The following is a 13,851-nucleotide window of genomic DNA, read 5'->3' on the forward strand; positions in this document are numbered from 1 at the left end:
TTTATCTATCTATTATTAATGTATTTTATATATGTAGAATAAAAAGATAAGTATATAGTAGCATATGCTAATTGCTAGCTTGAAGAAGCATTAGAAAAAGTGGGAGGCAGCATGAGAGGAGAGGTTCCCTTTCTCGTTGACTTAGCCCATAAAGTCTGGCAAATTTGAAGGTAGTTTAAAGGGAATCCAATCCTCCTCCCCACAAAAAGGGGGAGTTATTTGATGAGGGATTCTCTATTGAATGGTTCTCCACTACTCATTCATATATGTATCTCTCATACACACACACAAACATACGCTCTCTCTATCTCTATCTTCAATGTATGTGTGTTGTGATGAGGCATGTGTGCCCTCAAAAGGAGGAGAGTGATATTGAAAAGTAGTCACTTTCTTCGTTGCTTATTGATGTTTTCTTGTGGGGGAGAGGAATATATCATTTTTTTTGCATACTAGAAAGCTAGGGAGTTTTTTTTAAATATTTTTTTAAGAGTTTTATACTTTTTAATTTTAATATATTGAATGCATTGATCAAATTTAAAGTTCTTTATCTTTTTAAGTAAATATGTTTACTTTACATATTTTAATGAGTGTTAACATTTTATTGAAAACAACCCTGCTACATTACTAATAGCATTTCTGCTAACTTCTGCGAATAATGCTAACTTCTGCGAATTCTTGTTTATAACAGTATTTTATGGAAGTGTCTTTGTGGATGTGTCCAATAAAAATATCTTTTTTATAACTATGTCTAATGAAAGTATCTTTATAAATATATTTTTTAGATGTATCTCTTTATACATGTGTTTAAAATATAATAATTAATTATTATTGATAATTAGTTAACAGATAATATATTAATATCCTATACTTTTTCAAATATATATTTCGTTTGGGAGGTTCGTCAAGGACAAAATATTTTAGTAGGTGTAGTTCAAAAAATTTAAACAAATAAAAATACGTTAAAAGAGCACTCTACCAACAAATATATTTTGCATAAATGTTTTTCTCTCGTATGAAATAACGTTTGGCCTCTCCAACAATTGAATTTTCTCTCCCCAAAAAAAATTTCATCCACTGTGTATTACACTAGTGAGATCCACTATGTAAAATACCATTTTTTTTTACCTCTATATAAAACATAAAAAGCGAACAAATTTTTATTTTATTTAATATTTTATCTTTAAAAGTGACCTTTTGGGGGGAGTAGATTAAAGTAAATGGGAATAGGGCATACCACTCAAAAGCAATGTATAGCTTAAGTATCATTTTGGTGTTCCTATTCCAATCTCATTATGTGGATGCTCTTTGATTTGATTAGGCTTAGTGCATGAAAAGTGGTTGTCATGGAGATTCTTTATTGGAAGACCAATGCATAGAGGAGTGCTAGCCAGTGTAAGAACCCTTTGATTCCCCCCCTCAATATATAGACCAATTAGGGATATGTCAAATGGGAACAAGAATAGTTCCATATTCTTCAAAAAAGCAATACAAATAAGGTGGTTGTTATAATAATGCCTAAAAAATAGTATCTAACTTATTAAAAAATATTAAAAATTAATATTTAATTTTAAAAATATAAAAATAAATAATTTGTAAATATTTAAAATTTATTATAAAAAATAAATTAGACAAAAATTACACACTAAATTAATATACTATAGAATTCACCTAATAATCCAACTATCCATGTTTCTAATAAAAAAGGCCACTAGCCATGGATGTGTTATGTTATCTATCTACTATTCAATATAATAATAATGCACCAAATTTCAAAAGGAACCTAATTTCTTAATGCATGATGGCCACAAATCCATTGCAATAATCCACACAAGCATATATTCTCTAGAATTTTCCACTCCTCTGAAAAATCAACTTTTCTTTCTTTTTTATAATAGTGAAAATTAAAAACATGAAATAAAGTTTCTTTACCCCATTAATGTTTGGTACCCTTTGCCTTATTATATTCCTTTTTTCTCCTTAGCTAGGTTATGCCGTTATATTAGATTATTAGGACTTCTCATCTTGCTTGAGTACTATATTCCATTGACGCCACATAACTTAGTAGCTTTTTCCCCTTTAATTTTTTCTTTTCTCAAATTATATATATTAATTATTTGGTGAGATTAATTATATTTTGTTATATCAATAATTAAATGACTCCTAATATCAGTCAATTATCTTTTGTATATATATAATTCAAGCATAAGTATAATAGAAAAATTAAGATTAAATGACATGACAACAAATAATTGATAATAATTACACTAAAATACATCTAAATAAAATATTTTCTTGATCATAAAACGTGTTAGCAAATTATATAGTGTGTAACTATATATAGCTAGCAAAAGATTAACGCAATTTGAGTCAAGGTAAATGTTGATATTGATTATTATTATTATTATTATTATTATTATTATTATTGGTGTACCAAACATCTTCCTGATATTTTGCATGGGAGTTTTTCTAGAAAATCATGTGACATGTTATTTTGCTCTTCAGATTTGGAAGGTTTGTATAAAATTCGATTCAATCCAAGTTTTTGATGCGTGACATTTCAAGGCTCTAGATTTTGACTATTCGATTCAAATTTTGAGGTCTGTGTGGTTCATTGACCGAGATTATGTTCGTCATCATAAAATATAAAAATAATGGTTGTGTACGACGGTTGTTTTCTGTCCTAGATTTATTAGTTGATAATGTTAAATATTTGATATATACAACTATTTTTTGTCCAATCTTTGAATAGATAGTTAGATTCATCCAATCATAGACAAGTGTACGCTTTTTAATTTTCATATTGGACCGGGGCTGGGGTATCACAGGGATATGGGGGTGGCTGGTGTGTAACCAGGTTGTGTGACAGGAGGAGTGGGACTCGGACCCTCCGAGTTCAAGCAACAAAACGCACGGTCCGAGTCCAGTGCATGGTGATGAAGCTGGTGAGGGACTCGGACCCTCCGAGTTGGCCTGCGTCACGGACCGTCCGATTCCGGTCTGGGTAGTCGCACGGTCCGAGTCCAGTGCTGCAGTGTACACGCGGCGCTTCCCCCTTGAGTCCCTATTCGGTGGGCATCACACACTCAGTAAAGGAGAACCCTGCTCCCTTACCATCCGAATCCCTCCTTCACTCTCACCAACCTTTCTCCCCCAAAACCTTCATCTTCATTTCTCTGAAAGCTTGCATGGTGGAGGAGCATCATTGATGGGGAAAAAATTAAAAATTAAAGATGTTGATCGATCTGAGCTTCATATTATTCACTATCTCAGTGATCCTGATTATGTAAGTATTTTTTGAATTTCTTTTGAATTTTTTTAATTTTTTTATAGTTATAGTTATTAAAAAATAGAATTTCAATATTATGATTGTTGTTAGGATACACATTTGAAGAATATAAATAGAATGATTAGGACTGATTTGTTAGTATTAGTTAGATTATTTTAAATTATGTTGAACAGATTAATAATTATGTTTATGATGATTAAAATTTATTTTATGATTATATTATTGTTGTTAGTTAGACATGCATTTGAAAAACATAAATGGAATGATTATGACTTGTTTAAATTTATTTTACAGATTAATAATTATATAAATCATGATTAGAAAATTTGTTATGATTATGTAGTTGTTAGAGATTTATGTAGTTGAAGAATATAAATAGATAGAATGGTTATGACTAATTTTAAAATATTTGTTAGGTTGTATTTAAATATTTTTTTAAGTATTATTAACTATAAATATCATGATAAGAAAATTTGTTATGGTTATGTTGTTGTTCTTCTTTAGTTTTGTGTTTTTGGCTGTAGTAGTAAGTAGAACATAATGTAAATTTTTAATAAATTTATTTAATTGTAGTATAATTATTATTTGTAAGCCAATGGTATTTGAATGAATGTGTTTTTAAGAAATTAAGTGTAACTGTTATCGATTTTGCATAGATGTTATTATTATTGTGGTGAAGTGTTAATGCTGAGTTGATTAGAAAGGTTTTTTTAATTAAGCCATGTTAGATATTTCTTTATGGGAAAATTTAAATAATTTTAAATGTAGTAATTATTATTAGCAAGTTAATTATTAGCGTTGTTAGAATATGAATGATGGCATATATAGATTTATTCAAATTTTTGTATTGTATTGCAGGGGAAAATATTTTTAACAAAAGTGTAATTAATTAATTAATGTTCGATATTATTGTGGATGTTGTAAATATTGTTGAGATTTATGATTAGGAATATATGTATTTGTAATGAGTTTCATTAGCAATTCTTAATAATTTGATTAGTAATTTGTTATGTTTTTTTGTAGAAATCAAGAATGTTGACATGTAACCATCCACTTCCTCCGGATCGGTACAACGAAAGGGTGGAGGATCATCTGCGAATTACCGGGTTCTATCATGCATCTCAGATTGGGATAGTGCAGTGTCAGAAAGCATTGGTAAATGCTCTAATTGAACGTTGGCACCCAGAGACACATACGTTCCACCTTCCCATTGGTGAATGTGCTGTGACACTTGAAGATGTAGCTATGATTCTTGGTCTTCCCACAGATGGTCTTCCGGTCACAGGGATGACAATGAGCAGTTATGAAGCGTTGGAGGCGGAGTGTTTGCTTCAATTTGGAGTTGCACCGCGTATGTCTGACTGTAGATCTAGTTGCATAAAACTTACCTGGCTGCGTGATTTAAAAGAAAATTTACAGTTGATTGATGATATCAGTATACAGAGGTATGTGAGGTGCCATATTATGTTGTTGATCGGGACGATCTTGTTTGGGGATAAGTCTGGGGCAGGAGTGCATTGGAAATTTCTACCCTTGCTACGTGATTTTGGTAGTATTGGTCAGTATAGTTGGGGAGCGGCATGCCTGGCACATCTCTACAGGGCATTATGCCGTGCATCCCGTTTTAACTGCAAGGAAATAGATGGTCCACTAACACTTCTACTCTGTTGGGCTTGGATCAGGATGCCATACCTATCGCCGCTACCTAGGGAACCTCGAAGTTTTCCACTAGCAAACAGGTAATAATTTGTTAGAATGTACCCGTATGTTGATATTTATGATTCATTTAATGGTAGCTGAGGTAATTGAATATATCATAATAGGTGGCGGAACTGGGAGCGTGGTGACCGACGATTTAGATACTTGAAGTTAGCTCACTTTAGGAAGTCATTTGATGAACTTCAGGAAGGACATGTATGTTTCAATGAAAGTAGTATTAGTTTTATGTTTAGGGTCTAAGACATAAGTATACAGCATTGTCTTTGTAATTGGCTTTGTGGACTGTTATGTTGAGGTTCCTTTATTTTTTCCAGTTTGTTTGGGTTGCTTATGCTGTGGATCGGGTGGATCCGAACATCATTCCTCCTGAAATCTACATGCAGTCGGTGGTTTGGAGTGCTACAGTTCCGTTGGTATCATTTGAATGTGTCGAGTGGCATGCTACCGATAGATTTAGGCGACAGTTTGGTTTGGTTCAGGGACTACCTAGTCAGGAGCGGAATCTAGAGAAGGCGCATGGAGAAACCCTGAAGGGGCCCAAGAATCTTAATTGGGCCACGGAAGCGAGTCATTCAAAATGGGTGATGCATTGGTCAAACAGGTATAACTACATTCTATCTGAGCTTCCGATGCCTTCACATGATCTACTAGATAGATACATGCATTGGTACCGATCAAAATATGGGAACCACTTGAACATGTCAAATCTTGTGGGTCAAGATAATGATGAAGGTGATCAGGATATGGAGGAAGGTGATCAGGATTTGGATGAGGATAATCAGGATACCGATGAGGGTAGTCAGGATATGGATGCTGACAATGAAGTAGAAGAGCCACATTCGCCGCATATATTACCTCCAACACCGATTCCAGAAGAACAACCTCAGTCCTCAAGCCATTATGTACCTCAGACACAGTTCCCCCCATCAGTTCCAATCAGTCAACAATATTGGGGTACCTCACAATTTGAAACAGGAGAAGGAGGTTCCTTTAGCCAGTTGCTTGGGTTGATGTCTGCAGATCCTGGACTACCACAGTATGGCCAACAGCCTGACTTCATGGCTGGTAGGTATTCATTGGATGCTAGGTATCCGGGCCATACATCATCGGTTGCTTCTGGGGGGTTTGTGTCGGTTGACTCTAGTAGGAGTAATGACGGACGCGGAGCTTTTTTTAGTCAGAATCCTAACCGTGTATCCATGGGACTCATTGAAGAAGATGCTAACACACCCGAGAGGGAGACAGATGCGTATCTAGTAGATGACCCGGATGACGAGGAGGATCATGATGACGATGAAATAGAGGAGTTTGACGAGGATGAAGAATCTCGTAATGATGGTATTATGTTTTGTATTCTACTTTACATGTTCCATTACTTTTTTATTTTATGTTCATAACTGGCATCTATTTTTTACTTTTAGTAAATCTTATCTGGTTTATGTCTTGCTGTGATTACCTGCTGCGCATAATTTACATATTTTTTACAATTTCTATACAGGTCATGCACGCACTCCGGATGAAACCTCCAAAGGTTATAATCTGAGGATTGATCCACCACGTCGCAGTGCTAGTCGCTACACTCCATCTGTCTTCAAAAAGGCGGCCAAGAAATGCAAGAATTTAGTCAAGGATGTGAAGTGGGCCATGAGAAAGTAGTTGCCTTGTAACTTATTTATTTAAGTAGTAATCAGGTGGACCATGTTGATCATTATGTAGTATGTTTTGAGTATGTACGCACTACATTTATGTTGTATGTTTAGAGTATGTACGCACTACATTTATGTTGTATGTTTAGAGTATTTGTGCACTACGGACACTATTCAGGTATTGCTAACCTTTAGTACGCAGTAAGGTACAGGTGCTGTATATGTACCCATTATTGTTGTTCAGTCATACAAGCAGATTGGACCGGAACCTGCCGGTTCATTTATACATTCAGATTGCACCGGAAAGGCCGGTTCAATCATAAAATCAGATTGCACAGGCCAGGCCGGTTCATTACGAAAAACAGATTGAACCGGACCGACCGGTTCAGTTATACAATCAGAGTGAACCGGACCGGCCGGTTCATTCATAAAATCAGCTTGAACCGGACAGGCCGTTTCATTCATAAAATCAGATTGCACCGGACCGGACGGTTCATTTCGAATAATAGATTGAACCGGACCGGCCGGTTCATGTATACAACCCAATTGGACCGGACCGGCCGGTTCATTTATACAATCAGATTGCATCGAAAAGGCCAATTCATTCAAAAAATCAGATTGAAGCGGACCGGCCGGTTTTTTCATAAAATCATATTGAACCGGACCAGACGGGTCATTCATAAAATCCGGTTGAACCGGACCGGACGGTTCTACAAGGAACACATTGCAATACATAAACCGTTTTAACATAAAAACATCAGAAAAACATTACATAATGTTCCACATATCAGGTCAAGTTCTATCAAAATGACAACCCATGACATAATAGTGACGTGCCACACCAACCACAATGTGAACCTACTGAGCATCTCCGTCGGCAGTTCTACCAGCTGACTGACGGCATCTACTACGACTGTGTCCCTCAGCTCCACATAGCGTACATCGCCTAGGACGACGTAACATTCGCGTGTCCATCTCATTCAAGAAACGCGTCATCCTGGGGCGCCCTTTCGAGACACGTCTCAGATACGGATTCGGTACGTAGCGAGGACCGTTGTACGCAGGCCACGTCGTCGGGTTACCTAGTGGCCTAAATCTTGCTCGGTACACCCGCCGAACTTGGTCCATCTTATACACATCATGCACATATAGCTTCCAATCCAGTCGCTGGTTTGCGCAACATGCGAACACATGTCTGCAGGGGATCCGGTCCACCTGGAACTCACCACAATCACATCGAAGGGCGCGTAGATCGACTGCAAACTCCAGTCCGCTTGGCATCTCACGCACCTCGAAGACCTCATTCTGCCGGTCAAAGCAACTGACCTGTATGTTTCCTGATGCAAGTTGGTTTGCATGCAACTTCGAGGTCACGACTTCGGAGAACACATGGCCAGCATTAATCCGCGCTTCTGCCTCTGCTCTTTTTCTGGTGAAAAGCTCGTTTAGCCTGTAGAATGTTGCCTTGACAAGAGCAGTAATAGGAAGATTGCGTGCACCCTTCAACACTGAATTGATGCATTCCACTAGATTCGTTGTCATGTGACCCCATCGGTATCCACCATCAAACGCCAATGCGTACTGTTCGCGAGGAATTCGGTTTAACCAGTTGGTATACGCTTCCCCCCGTTCCCGTAATCGCTGGTAACGCAGTTCATACTCCCGCACCGTCCTGGAATATCCTAGAGGAAACCAAAGAAAAAAAAAATCATAAAAGTCGAAAACAAATATTAATATTTAACTACTGTTAATAAGTTACTTAAATTATTACCAATGTTGACGACCAATTTTTGGAGGTACGGTGCCTTGAATTTCCGCAGAAAATTCGACTCTATATGCCTGATGCAGAACATATGAAAAGCTCTAGGAGGTGACCATGCTCCGTTACTCCGTTCCACAGCTGCATTGATGGATTCGTGTCGGTCCGATATCAGTCCCACACCATCCCGAGTGACAACATGTTGACGCAAGTTACTAAGGAAAAAGTGCCACGCATCAGAAGTCTCTCCCTCGACAATAGCAAACGCAATTGGGACGATGTTGTTGTTGCCATCCTGTGAGACTGCGACTAGGAGACAACCCTTATACTTTCCGTACAAGTGAGTCCCATCCACCTGGACAACTGGCTTACAATGTCTGAATGCCCTGATACAGGGGTAATAACTCCAAAATACTCTATGCAGTACCCGAATATGACCAACCAAGTCATCGCCTTGGTATGCAGGCATAGTCTCAAAATGGACAACAGCTGATGGCTCCTTATGACACATGGCCTGAAACCATATAGGCAACGCTTCGTACGATGCCTCCCAACCTCCAAATATTTTTTCTACTGCCCTTTGCTTAGCCAACCATGCTTTCCGATAGCTAACAGTATAGTTAAACTTCGATTGCACTTCTGCTATAACGGACTTTACCTTTAAGGAGGGATCAGCCTCAACCAATGGCTTTATTGCTTCTGCAATTGTGATGGAGTCCAGCTTCGCATGATCCTGTGAAATCGTGGCTCTGGTACAAGTGTGACTACCATTATACCTCCGTATAACCCAACAATACTTCCTGCTGATCAGACTAACCCTGATAAGCCAATCACACCCTGACCCATACTGTGTACACTTGGCATAAAATGTCAAAGGCTCAGACTCATAAACCCGGTAATCTACGCTTCGTCGTATGGTATACTCTTTTATTGCCTTAATAACAGCTTCCCGGGAACTAAACTCCATCCCAACAGCAAATTCACCATCTGCGACAATAGGAACTTCTGCCAGGACAACAAGCATGGGAAAAATTTCAATAAATACATATATATTTCAAAACCATACTAAATCAATATTAACTGCATCAAGTATGACATAAATCAGACCCTAACGTAAATAATAATAAAATATTAAATTCTATGTTCTATATTCGTTTAAAATAACGTGATATGTTTCAAACATTACTTAACACATATGTTGACTTTTATTTTTTTAACTTCCTACTATTTTTAAATTTTTTTTTACATAGGATCAGGTCAACCGGTTCAATGTCTAACACATACATGACATCCACGCATGCTTAAATAATGGGTAATAAATAATAATTCATTCTTAAATAATTCAATAAATAAATAAAAAAGACAATAATTTAAATATTAACGTACCTGCAGTCATATATTCCGGAAACTCCGGAACATGCATGGCTTCCAAGTCCAGAACTCGCATGAATGAAGGCTCCCCAAACGGCATATCGTTTGCGAGTGCATCTGCCACCTCTGTCACATCCGGATCCATATTTCCCTCACCATGATCGTCATCTCCATCTGCACCAACACATTCGTAGTTGCTTTCGAACTCTTCTTCACTGTCACTATTATAATCTTCCCGTAGAATGTTTCGGTCTGCCTCAGATTGTTCAAACTCAACATACAACTCGATAAATGAGATCTGCGCCCGGTTTTCAATATACATTGAAAACATCTCCTGCATGCTCGCTTCGTCCGTCACATATCTTGTTTGAAATTGGACAAACCCACCAAATACCGGTACGGGATATCTGTATAGAACACAGGATATTTTTTTTGCCCTCTCAGAATCAATCTTTTCACAGATCAAACCTTTCAGTTCTTCAAAGGAAATGATAAAAGGAATAACAACATCTATTGGATTTTCACAAATAAATTTTACCCCTTCAGATGTTTCTAATAAAATTTGACCAAAATAATACACCTTTATTAGTACTCTATCACTCATTTCTCCTACTCACAAAAAAAAACATAACACTAACTACACAATCCTTTGATTTTGAACAAGCATATAAGAGATCCAGAAGAAGGAAACAGAGGAACGAAGCGGCGCATAAGAAGGGGAAGAAGAAGGGTCCCCAAACGCTAACTCGTTGCACACTTTTATATACACTCTATACTCAACTCGGACCATCCGACTAGGTTAACTTCATTCAAAAATATACTAAGCAACCAAATCGGACCATGCGTGTTCATAAACCGGTTCTGCCATCCCCAGCCAAAACGGACGGTCCGATTCCACTCCATGCACGCAACTCGGACCTTGCGTGTTGTACCTCCCCTATGCCATCTCGCAGGGTCCGATTCCCCCCCCCCCCCAACTCGGACCGTGCGTCTTCCGGTTCACCATAGCCACGAACAGAGAACTCGGACCGTCCGAGTCCTCCTCCCAAAACCTGCCAAAATTCTGCCCCACATCCATGTCTAACCCACCTTAACTCCATATCCATGAAAAGCTCACATACGAGCTCCATATCCAAAAAATTGACCCGACAAGTGTATGTAGAGTTTATAGGGTAAAAGTTAGTTTATTATAGTTATTTATAGAAAAAACAACTATTATACCCCCATAACTTTATAAATACTACTATTAAATAGGAAAATCAACGTTATATCCCATAAAAAATGAATTTTTTATAACAAAAATACTTAAATTTTAATTTTTTATTATTTTTTAGTAAAATTTTTAAATAATTTTTACTCTTTTTTTTTACCTCAATTACTCTACACTATTTTTTCTTTTTCAAATTTTAAGGTGGAGCTTCTGACGGTAGTAACAATACTTCTGTTTGTATTCATAAAGGTGCAACAGAAAAACGATGAGTTTGGATTGATGGAGAAAATAAACAGTATAGATTCGATGGTAAACATTCACGTGGCGAGCACAAATGATTACAGGACGTCGAAAGAAGAGAAATCGATGATAGGAGTGGGGACAGCGAAAAGAGGGGATTCGAATAGAGGAGGGGCGCGCGGAGAAGGAGAGGGGGACCTTGTAATGGTGAACGACAAAAAAGGAGTGTTTGGACTGCAGGATTTAATGAAGGCGTTGACAGAGGTGCTGGAAAACGGGGTTTATCGATGTACAAGGCAACGATGAGGAACGGGGTATGGTGATGGTGAAGAGGATGAGGGATATGAACAAAATGGGGAAGGAATGTGTGTTGATGCTGAGATGAGACATAAGAATATATTGGGGCGTTTGACTTACCATTACTGTCGGGAGAAAAGAAGCTCTTCGTTACTGAGTATATGCCCAAATGTAGCTTGCTTTATGTCGCTGCCCAGAACTGCCGGAAGCTCTACCTTAGAATTTGGGAAACAAAAGATGGTGTGAAGTTGAGGTTGAAGATAAAGGATGGGGTAATTTAGAATTTTTATTAAAAAGTCAACAAAAATTTAGAATTTTGATACTTTTATCACACAAAATCCATCTTTTATGTATAACATTAGTTTTCTTATTTGATAGATATTTTTGTCAATATTCGCAAAGTTCATTGGTACAAATAGTTATTTTTTTCGTTATTATATAAATTTAACAATCCCAATATACATACAAGTCTTTTTGCCAAACAAGTCCAAACAAGTTAATCATAACCCAACAAAACCCACTTACGTAACACGCGCGTAAAATCACCCCGTTTTTCTTCGCATTCCTCATCCAATATTTATATCCTGCGTTCATCCTCCTCTTCTTCCTCCTCCTCCTTCTCCTTCTCCTTTTTCTTTGCGTTCCTCCTCATTTTTCTTCGCATTCCTTATTCTTCGCGTGTTTTATCCTCATTGTCGTTCTTTTTATTGCTGCCATTGTTACTGTATTTTTTTCCTCCTCCTCTTTCTATTGGTTTTGCAACGTTATGTATATTTTTTTCTTCTTTGTTTGATTTTTTTCTTTCAAAAAGAATTATGAAAAATAAAAGAGTAAAGTATCATTTTTGTTCCCAACGTTTGGAGTAAGTCTCAAAGTTGTCCCTAACGTTTCAATCGTCCTATTTAAGTCCCTAACGTTTCAAAACTGACTCAATGTTGTCCTGCCGTTAGAGATCCGTTAACAGAATTGACGGCGGGACAAAATTGAGACAATTTTAAAACGTTAGGGATTTAAATAGGACGAAAACGTTGGGGACAAAAATGATACATAGAAATAAATTTTAATTGTATCCTTCAAAAATATCATTTTTTTACTATACATAGTATTCAATTATTTTTTAATTACATCTAAGTAAATTACACTTAATCATATTACTTTCATTTTAAATAAATTAATTTTTTTTATAATATTACTCTTAAATATTTTTAGTTATCATGAAATGTTTGTAGAATGACTAGTATATAAACTTACAGAAAAGAAAAAAATAATATATATACAATAAAATATAAATTATACCTTTTGTCTCTAATATATCAAAATTCTTTAAAATTATAAAAAAATAAATTTATTTAAAATGAAAGTAATGTGATTAAGTGTAATTTATTTAGATGTAATTAAAAAATAATTGAATACTATGTATAGTAAAACAAGTTAATATTATTGAAAGATAAAATTAAATTAAAATTTATTTTTTATGTATCGTTTTTGTCCCTAACGTTTTCGTCCTATTTAAGTCCCTAACGTTTCAAAATCATCTCAATTTGGTCCCGCCGTCAATTCTGTTAACGGATCCCTAACGGTAGGACAACATTGAGTCAATTTTGAAACGTTAGGGACTTAAATAGGACGATTGAAACGTTAGGGACAACTTTGGGATTTACCCCAAACGTTGGGGACAAAAATGATACTTTACTCAAAATAAAATAAGAAGATGAAGAAGAAGCAGCAGCAGAAGATGAGGAGGAGGAGAAAGATGAAGAGTTTTGAATTATGTAGAACTTATCAGAATACAAATACATCAAAAAAATTCCAAAATACATCGAAAGTTTTCCAAAATACACCGAAACGAGAATGGAACAGATTCATCACAATAATAATTCAAATTCATAACTCCTACACCGAAATTTTGCTATAAATGCACAAAAAATATTTCTTTTAATGCATTTTTTCTTCTTCTTTTTTTCTTATTTCTTTTTTTCTTTTATTTGAATGAATTTAGGTTCTTCATCTTCCAAGTAATTTTTTAGCATTATGTGTTTCTTTTTTTTCTTTATTTAATTTTTTTTGTTTTATTCTTGTTAAGAGAGCAAAACAAAAAGAAGGTTGAGAAGGTAAAATAAAAAAAAGATGAATTAAAAAAAAGATGATGATGATGAAAAAGAAGAATAAGCAGGAGCAGAAGATAAAGAAAGAGAAGAGGAAGAGTTTTGAATTATGTAAAACTTATCATAATATAAATATACCGAAAAATTTTTAAAATACACCAAAAGATTTTTAAAATACACCGAAAATTTTTTAAAATACGTCGAAGCGAGAATGGAAT

The 13,851-nt window shown here is 35.9% G+C and overlaps 2 protein-coding genes across 2 annotated transcripts; one reads left to right on the forward strand and one right to left on the reverse strand.

Annotated features, from left to right (window-relative positions):
* Positions 1-2,707: 2,707 nt before the first annotated feature.
* Positions 2,708-6,756, forward strand: LOC107648703 (serine/threonine-protein phosphatase 7 long form homolog). The gene is made up of 5 exons (XM_088500139.1): positions 2,708-3,283; positions 4,310-5,025; positions 5,110-5,200; positions 5,320-6,343; positions 6,504-6,756. The coding sequence occupies exons 1-5, from the start codon at positions 3,206-3,208 to the stop codon at positions 6,659-6,661; spliced, it is 2,067 nt and encodes a 688-aa protein (XP_088356265.1). The 5' UTR covers positions 2,708-3,205; the 3' UTR covers positions 6,662-6,756.
* A 753-nt stretch (positions 6,757-7,509) lies between these two features.
* Positions 7,510-10,385, reverse strand: LOC148546743 (uncharacterized). Its single transcript, XM_088500444.1, has 3 exons — positions 9,797-10,385; positions 8,423-9,415; positions 7,510-8,333 (listed from the first exon to the last, which is right to left on the reverse strand). The coding sequence occupies exons 1-3, from the start codon at positions 10,383-10,385 to the stop codon at positions 7,510-7,512; spliced, it is 2,406 nt and encodes an 801-aa protein (XP_088356570.1).
* Positions 10,386-13,851: the final 3,466 nt, after the last annotated feature.

Source organism: Arachis ipaensis, chromosome B9, assembly GCF_059453495.1.
Source record: "Arachis ipaensis isolate K30076 ecotype BB chromosome B9, ASM5945349v1, whole genome shotgun sequence".
In the NCBI taxonomy this organism is placed as follows: domain Eukaryota; kingdom Viridiplantae; phylum Streptophyta; class Magnoliopsida; order Fabales; family Fabaceae; genus Arachis; species Arachis ipaensis.

What these genes read in the sequence shown, in the direction of transcription:
- LOC107648703 (XM_088500139.1), top strand. Translation starts at nt 3,206, where the DNA reads ATGGGGAAAAAATTAAAAATTAAAGATGTTGATCGATCTGAGCTTCAT. An exon ending in ATCTCAGTGATCCTGATTAT is followed by an intron (nt 3,284 to 4,309) that starts GTAAGTATTTTT and finishes GTTTTTTTGTAG; the next exon opens with AAATCAAGAATGTTGACATG. An exon ending in AGTTTTCCACTAGCAAACAG is followed by an intron (nt 5,026 to 5,109) that starts GTAATAATTTGT and finishes ATATCATAATAG; the next exon opens with GTGGCGGAACTGGGAGCGTG.
- LOC148546743 (XM_088500444.1), bottom strand. Translation starts at nt 10,385, where the DNA reads ATGAGTGATAGAGTACTAATAAAGGTGTATTATTTTGGTCAAATTTTA. An exon ending in TCCGGAATATATGACTGCAG is followed by an intron (nt 9,416 to 9,796) that starts GTACGTTAATAT and finishes TTGTCCTGGCAG; the next exon opens with AAGTTCCTATTGTCGCAGAT. An exon ending in AAAATTGGTCGTCAACATTG is followed by an intron (nt 8,334 to 8,422) that starts GTAATAATTTAA and finishes GGTTTCCTCTAG; the next exon opens with GATATTCCAGGACGGTGCGG.